Below are 17,246 nucleotides of genomic sequence, written 5' to 3' on the forward strand. Positions count from 1 at the left end.
TCAACATATCTACAACTATGCCATTATCTTTTGATTCCTTCCAATTTTACCCCTTATATCAATTTTAAAGGACTATTCTATCCCTTTTTATATAAAAAAAAAAATTTGGGGTTATTACATGAAGAATCCGAGAGAGATCCAAATATTTGAAAAAAAAATTTGGTTGTGTTAAGTCACGAGCTCCGTTTGAGCTTGTGAGCTGCTCAAACTCAGGCTCGGATTTAAACGGGCCTCATTTTGGGCTCGAGCTCGGGCTCGGGCTCGTTTGACTAACAAGCCGAGCTCGAGCCGAGCTTTTACTGAGCCGAGCCCAAGCAGCTCTGCTCGTTAACAGGCCTAGCCATTGTGTGCATGATTGTATCCAAACTTCAAAAAATAGACACCAAAATTAGGCTGAAAGTAGCTTGCATGCCCCTAAACAAGCATCTAATTTTATAGTTATTTTTTTGAATTTTATTTTATTTTTTTAATTTTTAATCCAAAGTTTTTTTTAATTTCAAAAATTATAGGTTTAACAAAATTAAAGATTTTAGTCTCATTGTGTAGATCATCCATAGAACTATAACATATCACAAAATCATACCAAAATCAAAAATTTTGGCATGATCTCCCCTTAATTTTTATTTTTTGACTTCTTTGATGTCCAAAAGAAAAAAAAAAAAAGAGAAGAAACGGGGGTGGGTAGAGCCACCTTACCTTGTTTGGGTTGGATCATCCTTTAATCATTGAAATCACCTATTTTTTGGTGAAATAGGGGGAGGTTTGAAAAGGAAAATGAAGAGAAGGCCTGAGAAGGCATGTGAGGCCCTAAGCCTTCTCAAACCTCTTTATTATTGACAAGAGGGGAGGGGCCCAAACTAGTTCAAACCAGTGCAAACCTAGCCCAGTTCAAACCGGTGCAGACCGAGATGCACCAGTTCTGCTCCAAACTATCCGATTCGGAGTGGTTCTTGTCATTTATCGATAAACGGGCCGAACCATGCCGATTCCACCGGTTCGGTTCAATTTAGTAAAGGGTGAACTAGACGGTTCTGCCCGGTTCGGCGGACCATGCATGTAAAGATCCTAGTTAAAATAGAAAACTTACATAAACTAGAATATCTATGTGAAATCATAATCATACTCAAAGGAGGATCCTCAGTAATCCATGTTTGGCTATGAGGCAAAGTCAAACTAAAGATTGCCAACTGCAAAGACACGAAGCAAATGACTCCATGGAAAGGAGAGAAAATCCAGGCAAGAAATATACAATTTAGATGTTCAACAATGAGGCTTGATAAAAGACAGGATAAGGCAATCCAATGAACAATGATCTTGAGGGGAGAATGAAATGTGTTAAGAAGGAAAAAAAGAATGATGAGATCCGCTGTTTTAGGGAACAATAAATCCTAGTAAAGATGCTGACAATTAAGGTATATCTCATCGACCTAAGAGGTAATGGGGGGATCGGTGAAGTTGGATGATCAGTTATCATGTATCATACAAATGTTGAACAAGGATCTGCATAGGACATATTTCATTGCTCATCCTGCCAACACCTGGCATGCACTAGCATGACATGATACAGAAGTGTTACAAAAGATTAAGTACCTATCTTACTCATTGCTTTTCTAAATCAAACCAATTTTAGTTACTCTATTAGTTTAAGAAGTGTTTTAATGAATTTAACACAGCTTTTAACCTATTCGTAGAAATCTAGCATTATAGCTCAGTTTAGATATATATTTATAATTATTTAATTAGTGCTTTGCACGACTTCTAGTAACTTACTGTACAAACTAATTTTTCAGACAATTATGCTTACGCATTATCATTATGTTATGTAGTACAACTGTCTATACTGAGGCAAAGTTCATACACTGACAGTATCACAGCTAGTATCTTCTCACATACTGCATGTACTCCACAGCACTGTGAGTCTGTGACCGACATATACCACCACTAACATAAGTACTGTAACTCCAACCGAAGAAATCCATCAGGTCCCTATAGTCTCTAGGCATAGGTATGTAAAAATATTTACTATCATTTAAACATGAGTAATATATGTTGGTGCATGCTGGATCTGACTTTGAAAATTGGTCTGGGGCAAGAAACCATATGTAACAGTGTCAGCACTCAAAAATACCTAAGTGAGAAAAGTGCAAATATTATGGGTAAGAAATATGAGAACCCTTTGTGATTTATTATCACAAGTTAAAGATATCTCCATCTGAATCATCCAGAAGACCTACCTAGAATCTCCATGCCCTAAAGATGTCACCTAGAGGGCATAAATCTACAGTGGCACTTAACACATAGTTTCTTTGTTTTTCAAAGTTTAATTTGAAACTTAAAATAAGAAAAAGATAACTAATTAATTTCTTTAGCAAAAATAGCATTCTAACCAATGCAGAATGACAATTTTACATTGCTGCCATGTTCAGTCATAAATTAGACATTTTAAATCTTAAAAAGTGTGAGAGAGTGAGAGAGCGAGAGAGAGAGTAGAAAAGTACTTTATATCATGAGAAGAAACAACACAATATGAGAGGTTAAGCGTGGGTTCGAATGGGAAAGCATGACACTCCAGTAAAAAAAAACAGAGAAAAAAAGAAAAAGAAAGCATGGTAAAGGCCTATACGACCACATGTTGGCATGCATAGTAAGATTCGAAGTAATACACATGAATATAGACTAGTACAGATTATAGAATTGTATGAACCAAGACAGTTGACAGAATGCATAGTTCCAAGGTCCGTTGTACCGACCATACCGACGTACCGATAGGCACCGATACCGGTACCATATCGAACCAAACCGGTACTGTACCAATTCGGCTGGTCCGGACCAAAAGCTAAAAAAAATTGAGGTCGGTACGGGCCGGTACCGATCGGTACGAGTTGCGAATAATCGGAACCGAAAAATATAGTTGTACCGTACCGGTTCCATCCGGTACCGGTACGTATGCACGCCCTACACTATAACTTCAATCTTCCAATGCAATACAAGTTGTGAAAATGGTGTCATGGACTAGCAATGCATCCATGCTTCAGCCATAAGATAGGCAATGATGTGTTTTACTGCAAAACAACTAGACTCAACAAAGGCAAAAGGTGGCGTAGTTCAAACACTACCAATAAAATATAGATAGCATAAAATAGGATAAAGAGTCAATAGAAATTCCAAGTCTAAGCAGAGAGTGGTAAAGAAAAAACAGCCTCAACATATTTAGTAGATCAAACTTATGAACAAAGAAAAGTCCAATTACAAGCTGAAATTGCAAGCTCTAAAGCTGATTACATATACTAGAAATGTAGTTGAATCGTGCACAAGAAAAAGGAAAACCTACCTAGGAAAGCCAGATGTCAAGAACTTGGAAAACCAATATAAGCAAATGTGGCCTTGCTAGCAAATCAAGGTAAAAGGAGAACAAAATGGTCAAAGTCATACATAATAAGGCTTAAGATAGTTTGATGAGCAACAAGAAGGTTGGATGGCTATAGCCATGGAGCAAAACTAAAAAACTTAATGACCAACCCAAGTAAGTAGAAAGTTTGAACTTTGAACCCCTGAAAAAAGAAATAATGAAGGTAGAAGTAAGATTAAAAATATGTGACAAGTGTAATACACTACATTTTAATAGTTTTTAAGGTGAAAGAGAAGTTTCGATATGAAAACCTAAACCCGAAAGGATCAATTCAAGTAGTGACCATGTGGGCCAATGGATACAAGGATGAAAGCCACGTAAAATTAATAGTGGCTCTAATTTCAGGGAAGGTATCTCAAAAAAAATTTGAATCTCATCTAAATTTCTCGTGGTTTGATGACTACAAACTTGTAATAAAAAGCTCTCTGGTTATAACTTAGAAAGAGTAATCCTGATATGCCGGATTGCGGAGATGTTCTGAATCAAGGTCGGCAATCTTGGTACCAGATACCATATCAGTACCTTATCAGTTCGATACGGTACGGTATGCCTCTGTACCAAAATAGCTCTCTAATCATTTTTCTAAATTTTCACCTCAGTACGCCTCGGTACGGACCAATACGCACCTCAGTACGCCTCGATACAGGCAGTACGGGGCTTGTACTGACTTGAAGGTGTGTTTCATACCGGTTTTCTTCCGGTATAGGGTGGTACGGCAAACCTTGTTTTGAATCAAATCACAAAGATGGGTTCCTTCGAGAAGAATTACCCTATGATTTATTTACTTCATGGAAACTTTTGATGGCCAGTAGTTCATGTATTTTTAGATTCCAACAATAGGTACTCAATCATGTTTAATAAGATGAATTCTCAATTTAAATACTTTATCATGTATTTTAGAATAGTAACACGATGGAAACTATCTATTTTTGTGTCCATATGATACATGGGTTAAAGATCATCAAATTTTGGGTTGTGGCAATATGATCAATCAAAATATAATTAAAATTTAAAATCCTCGAAGAAATCATATGATTCAATAATATATGACAAAATACATTACAATCAGAAACATTCAAGAGAAGATCCACTTTACAACTTAAACATATTCTCCAATACACAGTACCTGACATTTGATGATATCAATACAATATGAAAGCCATGTTTTCAGTGTCACTTCACCAGTCACTAGATCCAACAAGGCAACTTCAAGTAACAGAAAGCACTTCTTCATAAAGCCCATCATAAGCAATCACCTATCCATCTGAAAAATCATGCAATTTATAATGAGAGCTACAAAGCCGAGCAGATAAACTTCTAGCATGGTCCAAAATTTAGGTTTTCACTAGAAAAGATCTGACCTTTAGATCATAACAAACATAAAATTATTACTGGAAATCCAAGTGCAGGCTCACTGAAATAAAGTAAAATCAAAATTCTCAATAAGGAAACAAAATTGTGGTGAAGAGTAGAAACACATGATTGTCAAGAAGGGTTTAGATAATTCACATTAGATCACCAATCATATGTACTTCGAAAGTTCGGGCAAGAAATAACTTGATCACTTTGGTAATGAAAATTCCAAAAATTAAAATCCTTCAATCAAAAAGAAAGCAATCAAAACACATTTTACATCAAATTCTGATATTTCACATAATTTCACATTATTTTATAAGGTTTCGCTCGTACTCTCTAAGCCACTCTTACCCTCATTATGAATGCAAGTGAGGTCACTCATATCCTCGTTGATAATTTGGATGAGGCCACCCATCATTCTCTCTATTGATGCAAAAGAGGCCACTCATATCCTCGGGTCCACTAGTATCACTTGGCCAAGGGTCCACATCCCACCTAGACAGGGGCTCCTTATTGATATAGAGAGAGGCCACTCACACACCATCTAGCCAGGAATCCATATAGATGCTCATTGGTAACCCATATCAGGCCACAATACCATGCAAATGGAGGTTCCACATCGAAATTCGAGTGAGGCCACTCATATACCAACTGACTTGTGGTTCATTTGTAATTTACAATTTCGTCATCATTTTTAGACTTGACAGAAATTTAGTATTTCCAAAGAGAACAATCACTAACAGATCTGATAACAAGTCAGCACTTCATTTCAAGATTTATACTTAGAGAAATTCGATGAAGACATAATTCGTAGTTTGAAGACAGCTTGGTTCAAAAAGGCAGTTCAAACTTCAAAGTTCAGACAATCAGATACTTCCAAGGTTTTCAAATAAAAGAATCTAAAAATAATTCAAAACTTACTTAAGTCCATATTTCCTAATAAGATCAGATAAGTTACCATTCAACTTTCAGATTGAGGCCAACTGAAGAGTCAAAAATACAGCTGGAATGTAATTCTAAAGAACATAAAAAAAACAACTCGCAAAGTAGCCCATTGACTTTTGAGTAAACCTTAGGATTCAAAATCTCAAAGGACATGTAGATATGGAACTGACAAACAGATTCAAAAACAGAAAATCTTAAATTCCTAATCTTTAAAAGCATAAAAGAGTCATTTACTAGAGAATTCATAATTTTGGAAAAGACCAAGTGTTTTAGACTATAAAGTGTTAAAACGAGAAAACTTAATATTGCTTTCAAAATCTAAAGACATCATACTTGAACTCAAGATGATTGGAGAGGTTAGAATTATCATGAATTTTGGGGAGGACCATGCAGCTTAGATTTTGAAGAAAATGCGTGAACCGAAAATGGACTAAGAGATCAAAGAACACTAATCAAACAAAAACTTAAATCCAAATCCATGAAGAAAGTTAACGATGATGCAAAAGGAAACCAAGAATCCTTGCCTAAGTTTTGCATCACCATCATCGTTGTCATCGTCAGTTTCTTCTTCTTCTTCTTCTTCTTCTTCTAAAGGCCTGGCACCTTCTCTTTCTTTATTTCCTTACTTGCCCCCATTGCAGGTGGTTCCAATGTGTGGGCCCCACTAGAGTGGTCACTAGATAGGTCAGTTCCCTAGATCGGTTAAGGAGGTGTGGTTCTAAGTTGGTTAGCTCAAGTAAGTGACTCAGCGAGTAGCAATGGAAAATAAACAGGCAGACAGACTGAGTTAAATAGGGCATATTCATATGTAATATCACTTTTCCTATTCTCCCCTTTAATTTTCATTTCTATTTTCATTTATTTACAACATTACATGTAAATAAGGAAGTACCCCCTATGCGAACTCAGGAAAAATACCTAAAAATTGCAATTCCTAGAGAGTAAAAAGTTGATTTCCCAACTTTAGTTCAAAAACTCCGATTTTCGGTAGAGTCAAAATTGCATCTTTTAAATGTAATGGTATTTCTCAAACCTTAAAGTTTCATAAATTCTTTTATATATAAACTCCCCAAAAGTCCGATTGGAAAAGTCTTATATATTTATATCCAGAGTGTGTCACCTAAAAAGATGCTTGATAGCCCTTCGAGCCTCAGCAAAAGGGTTCACTTTTCACATTTTGTACACATTCGTTATATACATAGTTTCTTGTGTATAGGCTAGGGTCACTACACTTAGCAAATCTCAAGTCAATGTCTTTGCTGTTTGGTATTAAGAATATGGTCTATTCTGAATGTTTAATGATGTTTGCCATCGATAGCACCCTCCCAGGCCACAACACCAGGGAAGGGATGAGTTTAATGATGTTTGTCAACAGACACATGAATATCATGAGAGGTCGTCGTATATGAAGTGTTTCTTAAATATTTTTTGGTAATCAAATATGAATTTCCTGATAATACATATATACGTACGTATGTACATATATATTGGGGACAAATATTAGGTATGGTAATAAGTTTTAGTGCCTTTCCTTATAGTAGAAAAAAATTGTGTATTTTTCCATCCAATCTGTATTTCAGCACTTAACATTATTCAAAGAAAAAACACCACCAAAAGTCTTTGGGTTTGATTATGCACCTTAGTTGTATATCTTGCATCTTTTGAATATGATGGAACTTTAACCATTGCTTTCTTATGCACAGGTGGCCATTGAAATTCCTTACATTATAATCCAAGTGTTTATCTTCTCGCTGATTGTATACCCAATGATGGGATTTGAATTTGCATCGGCAAAGTTGATATGGTTCATGTTCTTCATGTTGTTGAGCTTTATGTATTTTGTGCTTTTCGGGATGATGACAGTTGCACTAACACCAAACCTAGAAATAGCGTCCATTCTATCCTTCTTCATCTTTATTATGTGGAGTATCTTCTGTGGTTTCTTCATTCCTCGAACGGTATCTACAGTTGTATTTTGATTTTTTTAATTAGGCTTTAAATTGGATAAATAGTCTGAAGAAAAATGACATATGTGCAGATGATACCAATTTGGTGGAGATGGTTTTACTGGGCCAACCCTGCTGCATGGACTGTTTATGGTTTGACGGTTTCACAACTAGGAGACCATGTTGATTATATTCATGTTGCAGGGGGATCAGATGAGACCGTGAAGAAGTTCCTCAAGGAATACCTTGGTCTCCAAGACAACCATTTACCGCTCATTGTGACCCTCCACTTTGGACTGATTATACTATTTTTGTTTGTTTTTGGTGTCAGCATCAAATACCTGAACTTCCAGAGAAGATAACATCAGAGGCACTTTTTGTTTAAAGCATCAGTTAACATTCCTTAAGTGCAGGGACAGCAGGGAATTTGCAGCCATCGTACAACAGAAGAAACAGACTCTCCTTATTTTCCATCACTTTCGCCTCATTCAGCACTATTGCCCTTATAGTCTTCATATAATGTGGGAGCATTAGTCACAGCTATATTGGATATGGAAATGTTGTATTTTAAACATAAGGCTTGAGAGACAAAAAAAATCTGAATACTTGTAACATAACGTGAATCTTAGAAAAAAGAGATAGAGAAAACTTTTTTCAAAATGTATTCCACCTGGATCTATATGTAACAAGCAATTCAGGAAAAAAAATCCATACCTTCAATATTACCAATGAATTTTGTTAGAATATTGATGATGATGGGCCACACTCCACCCCTTTGATTACCATTTCATAAAAACTTCATGGTTGACTAGGTGTCTGGACCCTGGTTGGTTCATGGAGCTACTTTATACCACTTCTGCTTCTTCTACCTTAGCCCACTTTGTACTAAGTCAGTTCAAGTACTTTATGACCCTGGTTGTATATAATGGAACATCACATCATATGACATTTCATCCTACACCCCTTTGATTACCATTTTATGCATGCTTCGTGGTTGACTAGGTAGCTGGACACCTTGTTTGGTTCATTAAGTTACTTCACTTGCTCCTCTTCTGCATTAGCTCCCTTTTGTAGTAAGTCACTTTCAAGTATAATGACCATGGTAGTATATAACAGTGTATCTCATCATATGACACCTTCACACATTCATCTTCTTTACATTGTCAGTTACAAATATGTTTTGCTAATGGTTGACCCTTTTTAATCTTGCGTTAAGGCAGTATGATATATGTCATCCCTCAAAAATAGGGATTTGGTGTTGGTGGGATGCTCCAGATTCTCTGAAATACAGCATTTCCTATGTGTTTGTAAACCCAAAACAGTGTTGGCTAGATCCTCTTGCATGGAAAAGATCTTCCCATTTCCAAATAGGCCTTTAATGATGGAAGCATACCTTCAAATGAACATACATCTAAATGAGAGATCATAACAACATCAACCTTCTTTCATGCAATTCCTTAACAAAGACAAGTTTAGATACTTTAAGGGAAAGCTTAGTACACTTTCTAGGAGGAAAGGACATAAAACCAAGATTCGTCAAACTGGTGCCGAGACTCGTACCGGTTGACGATCGGTATGGTTCGATACCGGTTCAAACCGAACCGAACCGAACCGAAACTGAACCAGGAGTGCTGGTTCATTGCCACAGCCCCACAGTGGGCATCGGATCCGGTGTGAAACAACCGAATCTGAGTCAAACCGAATGGAACCGGTTCCGGCCAGTTTCGGTCAGTTTTGGCTACATCCAATCAGGTACCAGCCCCTAGAGGGCCGAAACCGTTTTTCATTGGAAAACCGACCTGGTCGAAGACTGGGTCGGCTCAGTTCAGCAATTCTTGCATGAAGCAATTATGAACCAAAAATAGAAAGATGCATGCATGAAGGATGAATGGATAATGAGGATCATACAGTGCGTGCCTGATGAGGATGAATGAGGGAATAATGTTAAGGAGATAAGTGGAGTACGGACTTCAACACAGAATATGCAAAGGCAGAAGGAACTTAGAGCTTGAAATGGTGTTCGCTGGCCTGCTGATCCTATTGAGATCGGTTCACACCGTGATTCATTTTCTTTATGATAAAATCCTTCATCTCTTTCTAAGAGCAAATAGGAAGGAATTGTCTCTCATCCCACCATTGAGGCTGAGTATCATGTGACATATTACATTGCTACTGAAGTTGCTAAGCTACAGCACCTTTCTTTGACATGGATACACCTACCTATTGTGATATAAAGGCTATTATCTAAATTTCCAGCATTCTGGTTTTCGTTAGGGAAGAAAGTGAGATCAATTGCATCTCCATCCCTAATTTACTCCTGCTACTGGGTAACTTCTTTATGACAAGTCTAGCAAGCAACTCACAGACCTTCCCTACAAATCATATGACCATGAACTTCATATTCAACTGCATTATGTTTAACGAAAACATTACATCAAAAAATGATGGGCCGCTCGGTATTGGTTATTTGAAACTTCTAATTACAGAATTCATTTAATATGGTTTCGCATAACATGTTTTAAGTCATATATCTAATTTTTTTCCATTTCCATGGAAACATAAGCAGAAATTCTTGCTGCCTCCTTTTACAGCTCAACAGAAGACATCTAGCCGGGCAACAATCTATGCCGGGCAACAACAGCATGCTTTTCACTGCACTAAGATGCTAAAGAAATACAACCAATCTATGCCGGGCAACAACAGCATGCTTTTCAAAAATCCTAAACTTTGGAATAATATATCAAACAGGTAGTGTGCATTTCATGAAAGACAGAAAAAAGGTTCCTTTATGTGCTAAGTAGGAAGGCTTCAACCCAAAACTGTATTTCATTTACTAAGAATAACAAAAACACTAAAATTCTCACATGGGCCCCTCGGTATTGGTTATTCTAATTACAGAACTCACCTTTTATTTAATATGGCATCGCATAACATGTTTTAAGTCACATATCTAATTGTTTTCCATTTCCATCTAAGCATAATCAGAATTTCTTCCTGAAGAAATTAATAGAACAATTATACACAAGAGTAAATCCATTGCAGGAGAACTACGTGGAATTTTGTAAATATTAGGACCACTGTTTATTTTCTAAGCTCCTAGAATCCTAGACTATATACTTATGCTAATGGAAACAAATGACCAACATAGTTTAAGTGGAAGATTAAAAATATTCTCAGAAAATCAAAGCATGCACCAGAATGCAATAAGCATTTCTATATCAATACAAGTAGAAATTTTAGTGAGTCCGCCTACTTTTGTAGCTCAAAAGTAGATATCTAGCATGTGAATATAACCAATTTATGCTGGACAGCAACAGCAAAACTTTGGAACAATATACCAAACAGGTAGCGGGCATTTGATCTAAGCCAAAAAAATTTCCTTGCATGTGCTAAGTAGGAGCGCATCGACTCAAGACAGTATTTAATTTGCCTAAGATGTTACTATAAAATAACAAAAACACAAAAACGCTCACATGGTTCGAAGTGGGATATTATGGTCAGGAAGCCACATACGGATGGCCACGGTCGTTAAGACAACGAAGACAATCCCGTCCGTGGGGCCAAAATATGACCAAGCCAACCACTGTCTGTTTCTTTTTTTTTCTTTTTTACTTTTTTATAGTAGAGTCACTAATGGTGTCCAACGAAGTATGCAGCCACTATTATAGCTTGAGAAAAGCCCAAATTAGGGATGCCAACAGGGATTGGATAGATCATTAACTATATTTATTATGTACCTATATGGAGCAAGGAGGCATAAGTAGAGTCTTGGAGTGGGCGAGGATGGTTAGGTTAGATTGGATGGGTTGGACGGATCGGATTTGATAAAAGCATTAAAAAAAATTCTCGTATAAATCTTTTTTTTTTGTACACAGATCAATATTTTTTTGGGTATACGGATCAATTTTTTAATCTTAGAGAAAGAATTTGTGAAGAGTTATATTTAGGCTCTGTTTGGGAGAGCTTTTGGAGGGCCAAAAATCACTTTCTGGCTCTCCAAAAGTACTTTTAGATAGAAAACTATGTTTAGTAAATTTTTAGAAAAGTTGTTTCAGCTTTTGCGGGAAGCTGAAAACAGCTTTTGAGAGGAAGCTCCAATTTACAGCTTCCTTCCAAAAGCTGTTTTCAGCTTTTTCGGAAAGCTGTATTTTTGACAAAACTGCCCATATTAAAATATAATAATTACACAGTTTGTCCCTTTATAAACCTAAACCAAATAATTAAAATATTTTATATCTTTATTATTGTTATACTATAAATATAATATTGTAATATGTTATATCATCATACATTAATATGTTATTTTAAATAATTTAATATAATATTATATTATGGGAAATTATTTTATACTAATAATTATAATATTTTATACCTTTATTTTTGTATGATACTATAAATATAATATCATATTATATTATATCATAATACATTAATATGTTATGTTAAATAATTTAATATTATGCCATATTATGAAAAATTAATTTATACTAATAATTATAATATTTTATACCTTTATTATTGTATTATACTATAAATATTATATTATATTACATTACATTATAATACATTAATATGTTATTTTAAATAATTTAATATTATGTTATATTATGAGAAATTAATTTATACTAATCATTATAATATTTTATACTTTTATTATTGTATTATACTATAAATATAATATATATTACATTCCAGAATAATACATTAATATGTTATGTTAAATAATTTAATATTATATTATATTACCAAATATTAATTTATTCTAACAATTATATTACTATTATGCTATATTATAATAATATTATTTTATATTACAATAATATTATACTATATCGTATATTTATGTATTAATATATGTTATGTTTTATTATGTTCTGTTGTATAATACTATGCAATGTCCTTTATGGTAATTTTGTCATGCAAAAGTACTTTCTCAGTTTGTTTACCAAACACAAAACAAAGTACCACAACACTTTATGAATATAGTTACCAAACAGCAAACAGCTTTTTATAACATCTCTACTTCAGACAGCTCTACTTCAGACAGCTCTACTTCCAACAGCTCTACTGCCAACAGCTCCCCCAAACAGGGCCTTATTCGAATTGGGCATAGACACTACAAAAGAAAGTACATCTTTCGGCGCTTTCTTGGGTCTTTACCGACGCTTATAAGCGTCGGTAGATCTCCTGGCCATGCTCCCCGAAGCGTGGGTAAGACGTCGGGCAGGTGGGCGTGGGCTCGGTTTAGGCCGACGCGTCAAGAAAGCGTCGTCGACCTATACCGACGCTTTTAAGCGTCGTTCATCGGGGAGGTAACCGACGCTTAAAAGCGTCGGCAAACTTGACCGACGTCGGTTACTATGGGACTAGGTCGACACGATAAAGCGTCGTTAAAGGCGTGCCATTTTACGTGCCAGTTGCTTTTGCTGACGCTTAAAAGCGTCGGTAATAAATTTTTTTTTAAAAAAAAATTTTTGGTAAAAATAATTTTTAATACTCTGTGTACATTAAATTCTAACAAAACAAATACACTGAATCACATATATAACAAAATACACGACACAAACAAGAACTTTGATTACATTCATATTATCATATTTGATTACATTGTACTTCAAAAACATTCTAAAAACATACATCTCAAATTCCTAAGTACACAATCTACGATATGTATCAAGGGTCGACGGCATCATCTCTACGAGTAGATGAAGTATCATCAACCTACAAGAAAAAAAAATATTTTAGAAACTAAAAATACGAAAGTCATCACGCTTATACAAGAATACATTATAATTACATAAAATATTCAATCTTGGTATAAGAGGAAAATACTTCAAAATTTTAGCCGATTTTTTCTTAATCGGTAAAGCATCCACTTCAGTCACCGAATCATTCTCATCTTCTTTATGTTTTCCCCATCGTGAAGTTCCACATATTCGGCATGACTCTTGGTTGATATTTTCACCGCGATATAAAATGCAGTCATTCGGACAACTGTGTATCTTCTCGTACCCAAGGTCCAACTCTTTTATTAGTTTTTTGGCTTCATATGAAGATGTTGGCAAAGTAACACCTTCCGGAAATGCATCCTTTAATAATTAAAGAAGCATAGTAAAAGACTTGCTGGACCACCCATTCAAATATTTCAAATGTAATAAATGCAGAAGAAAAGAAATCTTCATAAAATTCTTACAACCCGAATACAGTTCTTGATCACAATCTTTCACAAAGTTATCATAACGAGCCGTGTCATCAGAATGTATAGATTCATCAACATGCATGGACTGATCATTAACTGTACGCTCATCTTCTCCTACAGTTCTAATACTATGTCTAAGAGCATCTTTAAGTAAGCCCCTTATATCATCTTCTTCTACAGAATTTTGTTCCGTGTCACTGGTTCCAAAATTGAAGGTGTGTTCTAGATAGGAGGGTTGGTTACATGAAGGTATGAACTCTCCATGAAGAACCCATTCAGTATAACCCTTTAGAAAACCATTCCACACCAAATGTTCTTCAACATTTTTTGGATCAAGAGCAGAACCATTTACACATTTTTGACATGGACAATAAATCTTTCCGTTCATATTAGATTTCTCAAAAGCAAACTTAATAAAATTCTGAACTCCATCCAAATATTCGGTACTGGATCTCAACTTATTTATCCAACTTTTGTCCATTCTATTAGAATACCGATTGAACTGCAGTTTATAAAAAAAATATAAACAAAATTAGGACTCATATGAAATTAGGACTCATATGATATCTCAAAGTGCAAGAACTGGTTTAATACCTATATGAAAGCATATGGTATAATTCTGTCAATGTACAAAACACTGTCCTCTTAGAAAAAACACCATGGCAAAGAAAAAGTACAATATTTACTAAGGCAGTGAAGATGAGAGTAATCACTTAGTATTCTTCTTTAATTCAAACAATTAATTAAAGAAATGTTGAAATTTCACATGATGTGCAGAAATCCAAATAATGACAAATCAAACAACTGAGAGGTAACAAGATACAAAAGGATATAAAGTTCTAATGTGCGGATATGTTACCATGGTAACATTTCTTGTGATTTATAATCAAGAAAATACTACAATACCGTGACTATTAGAAGGCATCCTTTAGGACCTGTGACAGCTCGAATGCCCTATAAGATTAGATCAAGTAAGTCTGACTTACAGCAAACAATGAAAATGAGGTAATTTATGCCAAAGAAAAGAAGAACAAGTTCCTCAATATCAAGAACTTTGAAGGAACAAATCCAAGAGGAGAATTTATTTTTTCTTTCGAGAGAAAATAGCATTTAAGTGAGAAGAAAGATCTCTATTTCTATGATCCCTTTATGTCATGAATTTTCCTTTCGCTTATGATCCCTTTATGTCTATGCAAAGCCAATTTGCTTCCAGCAGAGATTATTGCAGTAGCTGTCACTCCAAAATTTGATCCACAATTATTACAGAAAGTTCTAATTATTGCTAGCTGACTATCAGAAAGTTCTAATTATTACTTTCTAGCCAGTCCAACACCATGTTTTTAGCATTAGAACACCGACAGAATCCAACAAATATAGCCTACTTCCCAGACATAATAAGTAGTGTGCAGAAGATCATCATCAGTAGGCTGAAATTGAAAGAAACAATAGTTTCTGCCTTCCCTTGGTGACAATAAAGCCTAAATTCCACCCAGAATATTGAGAGTATCTTATCATGGGTATCTGCAGATGCCTAATTTGGACATGTATAACTCCTCCATCTCTATAACTCCTCCATCGTTTCTTCATCTTTCCATGTCTCTTTACATGATCCCTGTATGTTCTTTACTGTTTTTAGCTCTTCAGAATCTCCATTTTCACCAAACTTTCTTAACTTTTGGGACATTGAGTATCAAAATTTGCCCTTGCTCTGTGTATTTGATATCATAGCAACATACTACTCCCAACTATATCTCGACCAGGACATTCAATAGCTAGCACAAGCAATATTTTTTCATCCGGTTGGTGACCATGCATGCAGGCTTTAGTGGCTGTAGTATGGGAAGCTAAATTGATGGGTCAAAATCAACTCATGCAGTTTTAATAAGCTGTAGGTAGGCTTTAATGCCTACCTACAGCTTATTAATTCCATACTATCCATATAGAAGTGTAAGGCAATTGCATCCAGATAAGCTAATAGTTAAATCATATGCATCTGTTACAGCATCTGAAAACAAAGGAAAATAAAATGACAAGACCAATCACTAGAGAAAACAGATAAAAATAAATCATAGGAATGTTTCCTCTGGGTGGTAATGAAATCCAACCTAGGTTTCCCTTTAAATAAAAATCAGATACAAAGAACAGTACCTCGTTGCTTCAGGCCGGTCAGTCGACGCCGGTCTCCGGACAGGAGGAATACCGCTCGATCGAGGCTTGAGGGCTGTTCGGACGGCGCCGGAGAGGAGGGAGGAGGAGGAGATCCTCATGCGGAGGCCAAGCAAGATAATCAGTAAAATTTGGAAGAAACACCAACGAACATACGAACAAGAGGAGGCGGAGAAGGAGGAGAACAAGCGAGAAGGAGGGAGCGGAGGGAGGAGGAGAAAAATACCTCGGGCAGAGGAATTGGGGTCGGTTGGTCGACGCCGGAGAGCAGGGAGGAGGAGAAGGGGTTGGAGTCGGACGACCGGCACCAGAGAGGAGCAAGACGGAAGTGACGATAGCGCCGGAGAGGAGCAAGACGGAACCTAGGGCAGCGCCGGAGAGGAGTACGGAAGCTCGAGCAGCGCCGGAGAGAAGAAATAAGGGCTCGATCGGGCTCGGTCGCTGGGTTAGGGTGGTGTGCTCGCCTTCGACGACGCTTATACGCGTCGTCTAATATCGACGCTTATAAGCGTCATATTATCCCGACGCATTTAACCGTCATTGTAGGTCCGGAAGAACAATGACGCGTAATAGTGTCGCCCTATAACCAGTTCCCATGCTTCCGAGCGGCAGTTGGAATTGAGGACTATGACGACGCTTTTAAGCGTCGTGGATTCCTTTAATTTGCCGACGCTTCCAATAAGCGTCGGCAAAAGTTCTTGAGCCAGCCAACTTTGCCGACGCTTTTCCGTAGCGTCGGCATTCAAGAGTCGACAAAGATCTTTTTTGTTGTAGTGAGAGCTAGTTTTACCTTATCTGCTCCCATTCCAAATCAGCTACAGGTCAAGTAAAATCTACCTAATTAATTCTGTGTTCAATTGGGGTCATCAAAAAAAACATGAATGAGATTAGAAGGATGGATGGTCTTCAAAAAATTTAAAAGGAATGGATAAAAATGGAGGGATTGCCCATCTATCCTAGCCTACCAATTTGTATTCTCCTAAATTAGAAAAATGCAAGAAACGATAAATGAAGCATGTGCGAGGTGGGTTTCAATAGTGACAAAATTGCCCTTCATTAATTTTTTGACAAAAACTTAACACTTGTTTACCCTTTTACCAGAGTAAATTACCCCTCATTAAATTATAAATTAATTTATTATTTATATATTTAATATATATTAATTCATGTAAAATTAATTTATAAAATTATTTATTTAATTGAATTCAATTAAAATTAAATATTT

The 17,246-nt window shown here is 36.0% G+C and overlaps 1 protein-coding gene and 1 long non-coding RNA gene across 6 annotated transcripts in view; one reads left to right on the plus strand and one right to left on the minus strand.

Moving 5' to 3' along the window:
* LOC103704782 (ABC transporter G family member 45-like) overlaps nt 1–8,385 on the plus strand; it is an 82,586-nt gene extending 74,201 nt beyond the window's left edge. For both annotated transcript variants that reach the window (XM_088713032.2, XM_008788216.6), the window contains exons 21-22: nt 7,414–7,668; nt 7,749–8,385. In XM_088713032.2, coding sequence (XP_088569158.2) covers nt 7,414–7,668; nt 7,749–8,018 — 525 coding nt within the window. In that variant the 3' untranslated portion in view covers nt 8,019–8,385. The remainder of the gene's footprint in view (nt 1–7,413; nt 7,669–7,748) is intronic.
* The window catches only part of LOC113462576 (uncharacterized), a 47,371-nt gene extending 35,784 nt beyond the window's left edge, over nt 1–11,587 (minus strand). For 3 of the 4 annotated variants that reach the window (XR_016398802.1, XR_016398803.1, XR_016398801.1), the window contains exon 1: nt 4,536–7,414. This is a non-coding gene — a long non-coding RNA (uncharacterized LOC113462576). Of the gene's footprint in view, nt 1–4,535; nt 7,415–11,129 lie in introns of those variants that run through there. The other variant, XR_003385212.4, reaches the window with a different exon arrangement.
* Nucleotides 11,588–17,246: the final 5,659 nt, after the last annotated feature.

Source organism: Phoenix dactylifera, chromosome 16, assembly GCF_051530095.1.
Source record: "Phoenix dactylifera cultivar Ajwa chromosome 16, Ajwa_hap1_PhDact_Kaust_v1.1, whole genome shotgun sequence".
NCBI lineage: Eukaryota > Viridiplantae > Streptophyta > Magnoliopsida > Arecales > Arecaceae > Phoenix > Phoenix dactylifera.